Source organism: Dunckerocampus dactyliophorus, chromosome 16 (assembly GCF_027744805.1).
Source record: "Dunckerocampus dactyliophorus isolate RoL2022-P2 chromosome 16, RoL_Ddac_1.1, whole genome shotgun sequence".
NCBI lineage: Eukaryota > Metazoa > Chordata > Actinopteri > Syngnathiformes > Syngnathidae > Dunckerocampus > Dunckerocampus dactyliophorus.
In genome coordinates, this window is record NC_072834.1 from 22746230 (window position 1) to 22762497 (window position 16268).

A 16268-nucleotide genomic window follows, 5' to 3' on the forward strand; every position below is an offset into this window, starting at 1 on the left:
CTAGCAGCAAATTAGCCTCGTGTGAAAGCGTCCGTCAACGTGAATGAAGGCCCCCGAAGCAATGGTTTCTAAGGCGAACGCAAAAGCCCCAGTGCGGGAATATTCCGGGTTTAAACAGCATGAAGAAGGTGAGCGCATGAACACCGACGACCAACGTGGACAGTTTTCTCAACTGGGAAAATAAACTATTGATGGAGGTGCCTCGAGCAGCGGAGCCTTCGTCCCGACAGTCAACGCTTACTGAAGCGTTTGGTCTCCAAAGTAAATACAGTCAAACCTGTCTTAGCGGCCACCTGTATACAACGACCACCTGCCTATAGCGGCCACTGAAAAATCCCCCGCAGAAAATTTGCGTGTTATAGACCCTGTGTATAGCAGTCACCTGTCTAATACGGCAAGCGGCCACTCATTTTGTATCCCTTGGTCAATATCTGACCGCATATAGCGGCCAAAATGCCGACTCAAGCAGAAGCTTCATGCACAAAAAAGTTTTGTTTTTCAATCAATGAAGCCGTCGTGTGTAGACTTTAATTACTGAGTCCTAGCTCAGTCACAATCATTCACAAGATCCACACAAACTGTCAGTTGTTCCACATAAAAAAGCCGTCTTCTTTGGAGCTTGTTGCAGACAGTGACACCGTTTATTTCCTGGTGTGAGACAATGTGCACTGGTCAATACTGTAATGCCGCTTGTTGTGGGGAAGGAGAGACTCACGTCGCCGATGCACTTTAATCGCTTTATTAACAGCGGTTTATTAACCTAGTAGTGCTTTACAACTTTTATCCGCAGTCCCACAGTGCCCTCTACTGGTCAACATGTAACAGTATAATTATATGTATCTGCAAACACAAAAAGCTTCTAATCACAGACATGTTAATATGTGTGCGCACAAATTCAAAATGGCCGCCAACCTGTCTATAACGGCCACCTGCCTATAGCAGCCACTTTTGCCGTTTCCCTTTAGTGGCTGCTATAGACAGGTTTGACTAAACAAAACACTGCAAAATGGTGCGCTCTCGCAGACAGTGTCGCTCGCTACATTGCAAAAGAAATGCAACCAATCAATACGGTTAAATGGCATACATTTTATGCCACACAATTGTGATGTTTCCGTGAAGGATTAAGAACAACGTGGTTGATTTCAAACGTCTTTAACCGTCAACAGCTTGCAACTCAGCCAACAACGGACGTACAGGCAACTTCTGTGTCAAGCTAATGTGGCTCACACAGGTACACTATACTTGAGTACCATCTAGTGGTTCAAATGTGAATTACACCTCTCATGACAATAATGAATGAAAAATATAAAAAAAAATGTTAACATCGATTAACGATTACTGTGTAGCACAATTATCAACCAGCAAAATGTGTTATCGTGGCAGGCCTAATTGTGTCTGTTGTGAAATAATTCAAACCTGCAATGAAAGCCTGTTGTTACAGCGCTCAAGTCTGTAACATCACTGACACCTAGTGAACAGTGTAGAATACTACACATCATCACAACGTCTGTGAATGCATCTTTTGAATGCCTGAAATTAGTATTTTAGTTCATGAAGCCATTCTTATACTGGAAAATGCTTCATTCAGACAAGAAATAGGCACGTTAGTTATCTTTTGCCTAATAAAGGGCCATATTCAACCACGAAACAGCGTGATTCATTTATCAATATATTTTCACAGAGTTTACACTGAATTGAACAGAATATTTCTCCAAGGCTAACCTTTCTATGATTCCATAAAAGTTGCTACATTTTAGTTTTTCAACTGTGGGAGCATGTCTGTAAGGCCGACATGCTTACCACTAGGTCACCGTGCAGCCGAGTACATAATCCGGCCTCGCGTATAATATATGATATCGTACAACCTATTGTATTTCTCATCACTGGTTCCGTGCTTCACAGTTTTTATTAATTTTGTGGGACAGATCTACAGAGTGCTGTGATTGGCTGGGTCCAGGGTGTACCCCGCCTGTCACCCAAAGTCAGCTGGGATAGGCTCCAGCATACCCCTGCAACCCTAATGAGGAGAAGCGGCATAGAAAATGGATGGTTGGATATCTTCAGTGTGCCCAATGTGGAACTGGAAACTGATGGTTGTACAAGCAAGGACCTGATACTGTTTGATCATAACTTTTACTGTTTACAAATTACTTTACTTTGGTATTTGATTCATCTTTTTTTTTTAATTTAAAAATGAAAATATCCTCTGATTTCAGCCTCTCAAATGTGAATATTTTTTGAATTTCCTTAGTCATTAACTATTATCTAGACAAAGCAAGATATTCACACATCAGCTTTAGCTTTAACTTTGGAAAACACCGATGGATATTTTTGCCTCTTTTCTGCTATGTTGCGGACCAAACCACTCACTGTTCGTGTTTGGTTCATATTGATTTGGTCCATCTGGGGCATAACCGATTACTTCATTAAACGGAACAAAAAGCTTCAGATTAATCGACTACAAATAATAGTTAGTTGTAGCCCTAACTTAAAGTATAAATCAGTAGTTCTCTTTCTGTGTCAAGGGTGGGTAGTACGTATGCCTCATAGTCAGGAGAGCTGGATACGAATCTCCATGTCTGTTTGCATGTTCTTCCCATGCTTGCATGGGTTTCTTTCCCGTTTTCTCCCACATTCCAAAACATGCATGTGGTATGTGTGCTGTGAAGGACTGGTGACCGGTCCAGGGTTTACCCCAAAGTCCGCTGAGATAGGCCCCAGCTCACCCACCCGGGTGGCCAGCCGTCCCTCGAACAACAGAATCAGCCCGTATTTCGCTGAAAAGGGACGCGCACGTGCCTGCTAATTAGTTCCGCTAATGCTCAAAATGACCAAAATACAGCAAAATATTGTAAGTACTACACGTCATCATGAATGTGCTTGTTACTACATTCTCCCAGCAAGTATAGAACACCATAAAACCTTGTTGGAGGTTTTTGGAAGTGTTTTAATAGCGGGCTTTCTAGGACGTATAAGTGTGTCCCATTATATGCATTAATTAGCTGCCTCTTTGTAGCTGTTTTTATATCTTTAGAATGCACAGAAAAGAGTAGAAAGACAAGTGTGTTCATGTCTCACATCAGGATTGTGGATGACACAGTTGTTATATTGACAAAAACACATAAAAGTTCAGTTAAGCAGGAAAAATTCCAGGACAATCGGGGCTAGTAACCCTACCCCCACGACCACAATGAGGACATGCAGAAAATGGATAAACTTAGCATTATTAACTTTTCAATACAAATGAATATCTTATACATGTGTGTGTCGTTACTTTGTATAGATACATGACATCTTGTAACTCATAAACGTAAATTAAGTTTTACTCCATGTTGAATTATTAAATCAACAGTGAAACGCCGCTCTTGGCCACGCCCCCTCTCTCGGTACGCCATTTTGTTGACAGATCTTCTGACGCTCTAAATAAGCTTCTTTATGTTAGCCTCCAACCCCACCACGACTACAACACGTCAATTGTTGGGTGGGCGAAATACTTATTGTGTTAATACAACTATTCACACATTAAAACGGGCTTGTTTGGGGTATTAAAACACTTCATTGTAATCCCAGGCCACCCATTTTGACATGGCTGACGTCACCGAGCCATCTTTGTCCAGCTAATCCAAAGTGTTTGTTATACCTTCATTACTGCTCCGACTCGCGTCTCCTCTGCCGGCACCGTCGTGAAGGAAGAAGAAAAAGGCGGCATTTTGTCAGCGAGTGGACGCACCTAGTTGGCGGATACAAGGCAGTGCCCCTCCTCGGCTATATAGGCAGGGAAACGCCACTAAAGCATCCAAAGGGTACCAGAGGCTAGAGAGGAGAGCAGCAGGCAATCCACTTCCATCTGCCAGCCACTTAGCTAACATTTCCAGCCCGGATTTCAGCACAGCTGCCAACAGAACCACACGCACACACAACAAAATGTAAGTATCGCGTCGTTTTTTGGTGTGTTTATGTACATGAATGGCGTTCATGTGTATCGCTGTCATCCCGACCGTGATAAATAAAAGCTTCGGTCTAACCTTGGAGAACACAGAAGCACCTCTCGTGTGTGTTTTTAATTTCGCTATTTATTTGGATTGTATCACGTTAAAAGCCCAAAGACTGTTTATCTTCTACCTCTGCTAGCAGCAGCCAGCACGCACGCATTTTTTTCCAGTTCGGACCGGTTCTGTTTGAAAGGACATCGTCTGTGTCATTACCTTCACGATAATTCATCTCTTAACTAGAGGCGCAATACATATAAAGATAACCTTTTTTTGCCTTTGCTGAGTATTTCCCGGAGGTTATTAGCGCGTTCAGGCGGAGCTATTTCTAGAACCATCAAGGACATATGGTTGAAGTAGCCATATTTGCATGGCACGAGCCAACAAGCCTCATTTGACACGTGAATCGCGGGACATTTTTGACAACTATGGAATAAACGGTGGCATAGACAATATTTGTATTAGCTGTGAATTAGGCCTGGGCCTAGTTCGACGTGATGTTTAGACCCTCCAGCTTGGGGGTTGGGGGGTGGGGGATAGCCTAGCCGAGCTGCTGTCGTCGATCGTCGCGCTAGGGTGGACAACTGTCTGTTTTATATCACCATATTCCACTCCAACCCTCACAACGGCTCTCTTCAGCGTTTAAAATCTGCTTTTGTAAATGGTGAAAGAGCACTAAAATACACCCCGACATCTTTATTAATACCCCTTACTTTTCGCCTTGGATCGTTTATTTGATCATCGACGGTCCATTTTTGCGTGAAATCCACCCCACTGACAAGGAGCCTCCCCACCCTCGATGCTGTAGGCTGCCGTGAAACGTGATGTTTTACTGGGTGTCAATGTGGTGCATGGTGCTGGTCGTCAAAGGAACGGAAAGGAAAGCAACGCGGGGTTGAAGGATTTGAAGGTTGTAGGCCGTCAAAGAGCCTGGAAGCAAACTGATTCTTGTCCAGACTGGAGTGGCGCTGTCCAGTGCTGAAATGCATCTCTCCAGTGCTGGAAGCACATGACAGCCAGGATGCCAAAAATCCACTTAGTTGTATACGCTGTACAAGAAAATGACATCTATCTATCGTATATGTTTGGCAGAGCCATTTATTTAATGGAAACCTAATAAGACCAGGCTATTTTTAAATGTCTGAAGGGCCTGCATATATTTAGCCTCATCGCCAACCTGACATTGGCAGGTGGACTGTAGAGAGAGGAATCTGACACCTTTACCAACGCCAGGTGTCTGATCTGAAAAAAGATCTGATCTGAAAAAATCTGCTTGCGGTTGCGTTTTATTTACCATCCATGCGAATGGCAATGGTTTTGTTTCTTTCAAACACGCTTGTTAACAGTGTTACGATAAAGTAGAGCTTCAACAATTAATCAATAATTAATCCATTATCCAATTAATCCACAAGTATTTTCATATTCGATTCATTGTTATTTTTTTAATTAAAAAAAGGAAATATCCTTTTGAGTTCAGACGAATTCCCTTAGTCATCTATGAAAGCAGACGGGGGTTTTTTTGCCTCTTTTCTAACTGTTTGTGTTTGGTTCATATTGATTTGGTCCTAACCGATTACTTGATTAATTGAAACAACAAGCTTCAGATGAATCGACCAAGAAAACAATGGTTAGCTGCAGCCCTCGTACAACATACTCATCTTAAAACTATTATTATGTACCTAACGACCCACGACATGCAGAATCTGATGCGAAGGCAACACAGCAACTGATGAATGAAAGGCTACTTTGGACTTCACATCCATCGTGGGGCGATGTTAAATCCACGACATAGATAGATAGATAGATAGATAGATAGATAGATAGATAGATAGATAGATAGATAGATAGATAGATAGATGGATAGATGGATGGATGGATGGATGGATGGATGGATGGATGGATGGATAGATAGATAGATAGATAGATAGATAGATAGATAGATAGACAGACAAATAAAACAACCAAGGCAAGGAACAGATCGCATCGAATTTGTAGTGCAATAATACATAATAAATAATAATAATACATAACAATAATAATAATAATACATAATAAGGTGATAAGTTTAGTCCTGTCCAGTCCTTCCACCACAGGAGATTAGTGATGTTACACATATCGGTATTGGTTGATATCGGAATCAGAAATTGAGAGTTGGACATTATCGGTTATTAGCAAAAAAAAGCCAATATCGGCCATCCTTAATAAATAGTGTTTCATATTGCCCAGAGTCTCCAACTGGGCAACTAGTTGGGTCCATCGGCACCGTTTGGCCAACTATCCAATAGGATTTGTTGTTGTTGAAGGATTAGTAATACATGTCTGTGTTGAGGTGACCTTTATACACAGTTTTGTCTCACAGGAGTGGAGTAGCTTAGCCACAACAAGTATTGTGATAACAAAACTGTCTATTTAGTATGCTAAATTAAGCATGTTGAACTAGTTACAAATTACAGTAACATTTCAGCTTTTATTTTCAGGTATTAACATCCAGATCAGATGCACAACCTTTGGTTTGAACCTACCCATTTTTCATGTGAGCAAAAGTACTGGAACATGTGACTGACAGATGTGTTGCATTGCTCAATCAATGTATCAATAAATAGCACTGAATATCTATACCCGCTTTCAGATTGGGTAGGATACTGTAGGTTTTTCCTGTGGGGACTGCATTTAGAGGTGAAAACAACATGAAAACCTGAGCTGTCTATGGGTGACAAACACCACCATATGTTGGAATGCATGAGCAAACCCAGAAGGTGTCCAGCGGGCTGCACTCTGTATGTTTCTCCGTTAGTTTGTGATAAATCTTGCGCATAAACAGCCTAGCATGGGATGCACAGTTGGTACACACACCCTAAAACAACTGTCACTTCTCACCGTCTCCTCTCCATCCTTCACATTTGATTGTCTGTCTTTCAGTCTGAAAGGAAGATCTGTGCTCAAGAAGATATGAATACAGGAATTATTTTGGATTTTATATCCATTTCCGGTGGGGGTAGTGATGTAATCGTTGAACTTTCATTATTGGTCATGATGCATTTGCGAAGAGAGTTGCCAAAAGTCTTTACTTGATTTTTTTGCCAGTCGTTTTTTTTTTAAAGAGTATATAGAGGGGTCTGATTGCTCTCTTAAATGGGGTCTCTCTTGCTCTCACTTTTTTGGAATTTTGCCCATCATTCGCAATCCTTATGTAAGACATGAACACACGTATGTTTCTATTTTCTTTGCGTTCTAAAGCTACAGCTAAAAAGAGGCAGCTAATATATGCACGTAATGGGACACCTACAAAGCCCAGTATTAAAACACCTCTAAAAAGCTCCAACAAGGTTTTATAGTTTTCTATCCATGTCGTGAGCATGTAGTAACAGGTACATTCATGACAACATGTCATACTTATACTATTTTGCTGTTTTTTGGTCATGCTTAATTTCCAACTTCCTTCCTGGGTGGGTGCATTGATTTCAAATAGCAACATAGAAAGCAACGCTACACCTAGCGTTAAGTTTTCCAAACTCAAAAACAAAACCACAGCGGCAGCTCCAATATGTAGCATTGCGAATTTCTCTTAGGGATTAATAAAGCATCTATCCACCTTTTGCTGGTGGCCTGAGGCATTGTGAGCGAGTGTGTGGTGAAGCTAGTCGCTACTGTAGATAGCTAGTAGCTAGCCGCTGTGGTGTGGCAAGGTGTCACTACGCCAGTAAAGTAGTTCTTGGGCGTAACAATGTTAATAACAATAATAATACCAAAGTCGCTGTAGCTTGGTTAATATGCATGTCATATTATGCAAATGGAGCGTTTTTGGTGCTTTTTGGAGTTCTTTTCAGAAGGCTTCATAGGCGGAATAGGTGTGTCCCACTACGTGCATTCCTAGCTGCGTCTTTTTATCTGTTTTTAAAGCTCTAGAACGCACAGAAAAGAGAAAGACATATGTGTTCATATCTCTCATAAGGATTGTGGATGATGGGCAAAAAAGTTTTTCTTTTAAGTTGGCAACACCAATACCTCCTGCTCTGTTTTCTTACTATCTGGCAACCCAGGTGCGTTAGAATGTGTTTATGAGGAAGGGCGAACAAGTGAATAAAATAAGTGTATGGGAAACACTGTTACGGTGCTCTTGGAGGAGCAGGGAACCTTCCACCCAATTTTTTTTTTCTTTAATGGTGGTCTAGTGGTTAGCATGTTGGCCACACAGTCACAGTCTGGAGATCAGGAAGACCTGGGTTCGATTCTCCCTTGGGCATTTCTGTGTGGAGTTTGCATGTTCTCCCCGTGTGTGCGTGGGTTTTCTCCGGGTACTCCGGTTTCCTCCCACATTCCAAAAACATGCATGTTAGCTTCATTGGAGACTCTAAATTGCCCATTGGTATGAATGTGAGTATGAATGGTTGTTTGTCTATATGTGCCCTGCCATTGGCTGGTGACCAGTCCATGGTGAACCCCGCCTCTCGCCCGAAGTCAGCTCCAGCATACCCCCGCAACCCTAATGAGGAGAAGCGGCATAGAAAATGTATGGATGGATGGAATTTTTTTTATTTAAAAAAATGTAAATTTAATAAAAAAAGAAAAGTACAAATTATTATTTTTCTTTCCGCACTCCTGCCAGTGCAAAAAATACATGCATGCGCTGCCTGTGGACTAATGGCTTTCAAATAAGGGACTTATAATTCTCTCCTTCTTTAACAAAAAACAATCCTTTGCTATTCTCAACTAACGGTTATTTTCTTAGTCGATTGATCTGAAGCTTGCTGTTTCGACGAATCAAGTGATCGATGGATATGAACCAAACAAAAACAGTTACCGGAAATATGTCCATCACTGTTTACAAAAGTCAGAGCTGATGTGTGTGAATACCTTGTTTTGCATAAAACACAAATATAATCAGCCTGCTTTCAATCATGACCAATGACATTATAAAATATTCACATTTGAGAGGCTGTAATCAGAGGAACAATAGTTGTCGATTAACTGGGTAACATTAATCATCGATGTTGCGGCTCTCTTCCTGGGGTCAAGTATGTCTTTTGTGAACTACTCGCACAGAAATGTACTGACCGACTGTTACTCTCCGGCATCATTAGGTCTGCCCCAGCTGGAGCCCCTGCACCAGAGGGAGGGAATCAGCCTCCCAACCTCACCAGCAACCGCCGCCTGCAGCAGACACAGGCACAGGTGGACGAGGTGAGAAGGAGTCATGCTTGAGCATTGTTCATCATCGTGTTGTTGCTGATATCGAAAATACATATAAAAATACATCGCTCGTTTTTGTGACTCATTTGAACAATACCCAACACTGGAGTGGGACCTTTTGTTACGAATGATAAATCTTTAAGCCATAAAGCATAAGCACACAATGTGTGTGTGTTTTTATTCCCCAGGTGGTGGACATTATGCGTGTAAATGTGGACAAGGTTCTGGAGCGTGATCAGAAGCTGTCTGAACTGGACGACAGGGCTGATGCCCTGCAGGCTGGAGCCTCTCAGTTTGAGACCAGTGCTGCAAAACTGAAGAATAAATACTGGTGGAAGAATGCAAAGGTAAGGCCATGCAAATGTTAGAGATATGTGACAACAAAAGCAGATGGGAAAATGTGAAATAATAGTTTGCAAAAACTTGTCTGCACAAGAATGTATTTGGATTTTGATTGAAAAATAATGTTATCATCTACTGCAGCTATACTATGTGTTTTCAGTAAAATGTCTTTACTCTTGGACTTTATGAAAAAGATGGGCTGTAATTGCTTTGAAACTGGCAAAATAGGATGCAATGCAAAAATACAGTTTTTCAGCTCATGTTAAATTGTGAATTTTCAAAATAAAGTTGTGTTGTGGCAAGATTTTAACACCTATTTTTTTCATGTCCTGCCCACAGATGATGATTATCCTGGGTGTGATATGCGTGATTGTGCTCATTGTCATTATTGGTAAGTGTCTTTTTCAACTTCGATAACAGGGGAACATTGGTTAACGTCAAGGATTTCTAACCAAAAAGTTAAATTTTTCCCATAAGAAATCATGTCAGTCCAATTGATGTGCCAGAAACCCACATATGTTAACACAGAATAACTTTTTAGAGTTTTACAACTGTAGTTTTACATGCAGAAAACAATTAATGAACATTTAAGGTCACTTTTACCTTCACTGAGGACGTGATTGTTTCCAAAGACACCACGAGATCACCACAGACACACCCATTCTCTTTTGCCATGAGTTGTTTCTCTAAATCAATTGCATTTCTCACCCCGAGTCTCTGCTTTTCTTTTGATCACGGCTGCAAAATATCCCAAAGCAGAGCCAAAGAAAGCAGCAAGTGGCAGCATTTTGATGAAGAACGTGAGCAACACAATTGAACTGAAGAAGTAACTCACGGCAAAACAGGAAGGTGGTGTCGTGCCTTTGTCAACAATTACGTCTTCAGTGAAGGTCCAAGTAACCGTAAATGTTCATTTCTCCCTTTAATTCCTTATTTAGACGTATTTAGAATTCCTTTATGCACAGAACTATAAAAACGTTTTCAAGGTGTAATGGTGATAGTGAGCAAAGAACTACAGAGTCAACCTTTGATGACATCATAGACATGTGACGGAGCTGACTTACGATTCCTGAAAATAATGCTAATAGGCCGCTAACAAGGACGTTTTGTGATTTACAAAATCTATTGTGTGTGTCTGTGTCGTAACACAACAAGACACGCTCCATATTGTATGCTAACTGGAAAATGTACGTAAACCGAGGCTTGATTTTTGATGTTAACCAAAAAACACGCTAACCAAGGTTCCACTGTACTACTGATCTGTTCGTAATACCCAGATGAACAAAGCAAAGGTCAGGGGTGTCCCGATCTGATGTGGACATTGATTATCGGTTCAATATCACCAAAAAACAGTATTGTATTATATCGTCCTGCATGTAAAATCTCCGATATAAGCATCCCGATATAAGCATTCCCTCCATGCAGCATGCAGAGCCTACGTGCTACAACAAGGTGTGCTAACGTGCTAACAATCTAGCAAGGAGTAGTTGTGTCAATGTTTTTTGTTAAAAAAGACGTGCAAAACATGCACAAGTTTCCCGGGGTGGCGCAGAACCGGGGAAGTTTAATGCGACTTTGAAGCAGTGTGAGGATTTTGTAGGGCCACGGCCAGCCCTCAAACAACCAACGCTGTCCTAAGCATGAGAAACTCCCCGCGGGACGGCAAATAGTCATTGGCTATAACAGAAAAGAGCCTGCCCCTGACGGTGGTGGGTAATGTCGGGGGTTAAACGCTCGAACCAAGCTACATTATGCTGGATAAAACTATACCCCACATGCGTAAAGAAGTCATATCGATATCTGTATCAGCCGGTTGTTGTGTCGGGACACCCCTTCTAAAGTACTGTAACATTGTGGTTGATATCATTTCTTTTTTTCTGCAGTGTACTTCAGCACCTAAGAAGACTCGCTTCCTACCCCAGTCTAAACCCGACTTCCTCGCTATGCTCCCCCCCCAAATTCATGACAAAAGGGACCCCAGATAATTACTTAAAGATGATGTATCTTCCCTGATTAGCTTCGATGTAACACCCCTAAACCCTCCCTCACTTCCACCACCTCACCTCCGGACCCCCCCGTCAAAATATTTGCCCTCCCTCCCCAGTGAGTGTGCGGCCTTGCGTCCGTCCATCGCGGGTCCTCTCGGCTTCTCTAACCTGCCATACTGAGAGCCAAACACTTGTGATGATGCAACAACAGAAAAGGAAACAAGGATTGGTGATGCTAATTGTTACATGACTGATATCTATCTAGTCATTTGTAGAGTTTTATTCTGAAATATACTGTTTTGTAGGTGTGTGTGCGTGTGTATGTGCGTGCGTGTGCGTGTGCATTTTGTATTTTTTAATTTTTGTATTCATTTTCTGTATGCTTCAACGTCAACTATTGCCTGTTAATCAAAGTGTGCATCTTGCATGTTGTCATCAGCCATCTGTCCCCACGCTGGTGGCGTTTTCCTCGGTTTAAGTAAGGAAATGCTGACTTATAGGTACGCTGCCGGTCAACAATCCAAATAAGCCACACAGCTCGGACAAAACCCTTGGCAGTCACAATCTCCAGATGGAAATCGCCGCTACTTAAGTACATTGCCGATGCAACACAAAGTAACGCATGAATTCCCTCGTGATTATCCCCACGATTCTTTTGTATCTTCTGCTCTTCAGCCGTCTCCCTTTTTGTCCTGCAGCATGCTTGACCGCCCAGTCCTTTTAAAAACTGCCACAGTACCGTTGGACCAATGTCTGTAGATGTTTCTTCTTCTTCTTCTTCTTTTTTTAATTACTTAGTGTCTTATTTCGAAAACATTCCTTCATTGCAGTGTAGTGCAAATGCTCTTAACTGTAGCACATGTAATTGTAAGTATCTTGAAAAAAAAAACAACAAAAAATGTCCGTCATACAAACCGCAGGAAAAATACTTACAAGGGGAAAGGATGAGGGTGTTGATTTAATTTGTGCGACTGGTGATTCATGTTAGAAAACTATAAACAAGAATGACACTGTCGTATAATACTAATTCATGTTACACACACTTAAAAGCCTTAGTCTCTACTTTTAGTTACCAGAGGTTGAAAGGAAGAGAGTACAGTAATCCTTCGCCACTTCGCGCTTCCTTTTTCCAAAATATATTTATAAGTCTGTAGTTTCGTGGTTGAATACGCCCGGCATGTTACTACCCAAATCTTTTGTCTAAATGAAGCATTTTCAAGCATAAAAATTGATAAATTGACAAAAAAACAAATACAGGGCATTCAGAAGATGCATTGAGGATGACTCGATGTCAGTAATGTTTACTGAAAGCACCAGACAGGAACAACAGGCTTTTATTGCAGGTTTGAATGACCTCGCTGCAAGCTAAAAGTCAACTCTGAACACCCGACACCAGAACACATTTACAGCAACACACTCTTATTTATGTCTTATTTTCTCTTACTATGTCCGCTATATTGGGTAATACTGAACTGTAAGTGTAAAGGTTATTTCATCTCTAGAGGGTTCTAATTATGTTAAAAAAAACAAAAAAACGCGATAAACGAGGGATTACTGTAATTGAAGATGTACAAAAAGCTCAATAAGCAGGTCAAATGAGGCGCTTGTGTCGCTAAACTTCTCCATGTAAGAGCACAGGAAACAGACAATTCAGCCCTATTTGCAAATCAGTGACAAATTCACCAAAAGAAAAAAAAAAAAAGCATTCCTTATCAGATTCTCCCAATAGTGAAGGCATCATTCTTTCTTTTTTTAAATGTAATAGATTCTATTTTTATTATAGTGTATTTTTGTGTGAAACAGACAGGTTTACGTCTGTCTGCTGTGTTTTTTTGTAACTCAGCTCTTGCGTGCACTGCCAAGCAACAACACTGGGGGGGGGGGCTTCCCTTGTTACTGCAGTTCTGTCCGTCACTGGCACCCTTATGTGAACGGTTGTAAAAGCGTTACGTGGTTTGGACTGTGCATGCAACCCCTTTATTTACACTTCATGAGCTGCAGAGTTGCTCTTATTTTTTAGCCGCCAATGTTCAGATGGATAGGAAACAAGCATTAGCGTTAGCTGTCAGCCTCAATCATACGTACAATAGTTCAAATCTAGTCTGTTTGCCTTAGTAGTTTTGGAGGGGGGGGTTGCGTTGGCAACCAGCTAGGTCAGGTGCATCAATATGGTGTGTGTTAGAATAGCTCTGCCCCACAAATATCCCCAGTTTATCCCGACAGATTAGGCCGCTTAAATCTCTTGAGTGAAGGCACGTTTAGTTTCCTTGCCCACTGTAGTACACACGTGTAGAGCGGCCAGAAGCCCGACACCCCGCAAACAGAACAAAAAGATTACCAAAGACCTCATTTCTGTACTTGTGCCGACGATTACATCACAAACAAGTGGAGAGGAGCAGGTTACCAACCCTTAATGTGCAGCCACACCACTGAGAAACTTAGTCTAAGGTACATCCAAATGTAAAAACCGCATGCTTGAAACCTCCCACACCTTTAATGTATCGTCTCGAAAAAGCTACTTTAATCTGTTACTAATTTACTAATAGTAAAGCCTAGTACAACTTTACTTTTTCCCCATTTCTGCCAACTTCCACAGCCAAGACTAGGGCTGCAACCAGCCATTGTTTTTTGTTCCGATTAATCGAGTAATCGGTTAGGCCCTGAACGGACCAAATCAGTATGAACCAAACAAAAAGGTAGGCCTTTGTTCCGCCACATATCAGAAAAGGCAAAAATGTCCATCACTGTTTTCCAAAGTCAAAGCTGATTAAAAAATCAAATTCATTGTTGCAGTTCCGGCAAAGACGTATAAAGGAGCTTTGGCTGATATGCATTGGTTTTAGTAATACAGACGTTTTTTTTTTTTTTTAAGGGTAGGGGGTCCTATATTGTTTAGTTTTAGCAGTCTACCAAGATATATCGGGGGACAAAAAAGTGCTAACTATAAATGCGGAGCATCATTCTCAACAGTGTCAGGTGCCGCTGATACGGATTGGGGTAGGACACACGTGTTATTCCATAAATCCAGCTCTTGTCCTGTGAGTGCTCAACCCAGTTTGATCACAATGGAGAAAATGAAGCCAGTGCTCTGTTTTCATGTTGCTTTCCTGTCTTGTATGAAAAGAGGTATGCTTATATTTTAACAGCGTGGCACTTTTTGTTTGTTTGTTGTTGTTGTCAATCATTCGGGAACCAGACGATGCCGTCCTTGTGAGCCGTTCCGTTATCTCAAATGAAAAAGCTGCACTCGGTTCATTTGGGGGTGTGAGTCGCAACGTTTTTGGGTCATCAGTCACTCCCCAAATGGGAGGAATGCAGCATTTTAGGAGGGAACCTATTGAGTCTCTGAACACTCACTGGATGGGATGGAATGTTCTATGTAATATATGGAAGCATGTTTTATGTTTGGCATTTATTAACAAACAACTCCCAATGTCTTGGAATTATTGTGTGTAAGCACTGATTGGTCAAGAACACGAAATTCAACAGGGAGGAAAAAAGTTTACCTTAACTGTCCAGAAAGGTTGTTTGTGTCCACACAATACTGTATGTATATTTTTGAGGAAAGACTTTTATTTTCTCTTTGGGAGTAGGGGTTCTGGGATGAAGGTCCATATTGCCCCTGTTCGTCTGGCCTTTCTGGAGGGACTGGACTGGAGGATCACGGGCAATGTTCTCAGGTTTATTTCATTTTGATGTTTTGCTTTTATTCAATGATAGGTTTCTTGTGCTGTCATTCGGTAAGGGATTAGACACTAATGAATAAGGTTGACTCAACGTAGAGGAGAGGAAACTGAATGGAAAACTAAATTGTATAAAATAATTGTAGTGTAAATCTATCAATGTCTTATTATATTGATGAACATCATGAAATATATGTATATTGGAAAACAGTGTCTTGGTTGTGCTTTGTGTTCAACCCATCCATCGTCATCCGCTTAGCCGAGGGTCAGGTTGCGGGGGCAGCAGCGTAAGCAGGGAAGCCCAGACTTTCTTCTGCCCAGCTACTTCGGATCCTGAGGCGTTCCCAGGCCAGCTGAGTGACATAGTCTGTCCAGCGTGTCCTGGGTTTTCCCTGAGGCCTCCTACCGGTCGGACATGCCCTGAACCGCCCTCCCAACAGTAGGCATCCTGGCCGAGCCACCTCATCTGGCTCTTCTAAACGCGGAGGAGAAGCTGCCCTGCGAGTTTCTCCCAGACGACAGAGCTTCTCACCCTATCTCTAAGGAGAGCCCAGCAACCCTACGTAGGAAACTCATTTCGGCTGCTTGTATTCGCAGTTTTTCGGTCTCTGCCCAAAGCTCATGACCATCCATGAGGGTTTAAATGTAGGTCGACCGGTAAATTGCCAGCTTTGCCTTTTAGCTAAACTCCCATTTCACCACGACGGACCGATGCTGAGTCTGCATCACTGCAGATGTGGACAAGACCCCTGAGGTCCTTGAACTCCTCCACTTGGGGCAGGATCTCATCCCCGACCCGGAGATGGCACTCAACCCTTTTCCGAAAGAGAACCATGGACTCGCACTTGGAGGCGCTGATTCTCATCCCAGCTACTTCACACTCGGCTGCGAAGATCGAACGCTGAAGATCACGGCCCAATGAAGCCAGCCGGACCACATCATCTGCAAAAACCTAGAGACCCAATCCCGTAACCACCAAACCAGATCCCGTCAATGCCCTGGATGCACCTCGAAATTTTTTCCATAAAGGTTATGAACAGAATCGGTGACAAAAAGCAACCATTGAGGAGTCCAAC

At 42.0% G+C, this 16268-nt stretch overlaps 1 protein-coding gene across 1 annotated transcript; it reads left to right on the forward strand.

Annotated features, from left to right (window-relative positions):
* Positions 1 to 3461: 3461 nt before the first annotated feature.
* On the forward strand, positions 3462 to 12423 carry vamp2 (vesicle-associated membrane protein 2). Its single transcript, XM_054754838.1, has 5 exons — positions 3462 to 3926; positions 9071 to 9170; positions 9368 to 9526; positions 9861 to 9912; positions 11405 to 12423. Coding segments are annotated over exons 1-5 (330 nt in total). The 5' UTR covers positions 3462 to 3924; the 3' UTR covers positions 11422 to 12423.
* The last annotated feature ends 3845 nt before the right edge of the window (positions 12424 to 16268 follow it).

Bases quoted from the DNA above. Each gene is read 5' to 3' on its own strand.
- vamp2 (XM_054754838.1), top strand. The intron at 9,171-9,367 runs GTGAGAAGGAGT...TTTATTCCCCAG, and splicing joins CACAGGCACAGGTGGACGAG to GTGGTGGACATTATGCGTGT. The intron at 9,527-9,860 runs GTAAGGCCATGC...TCCTGCCCACAG, and splicing joins ACTGGTGGAAGAATGCAAAG to ATGATGATTATCCTGGGTGT.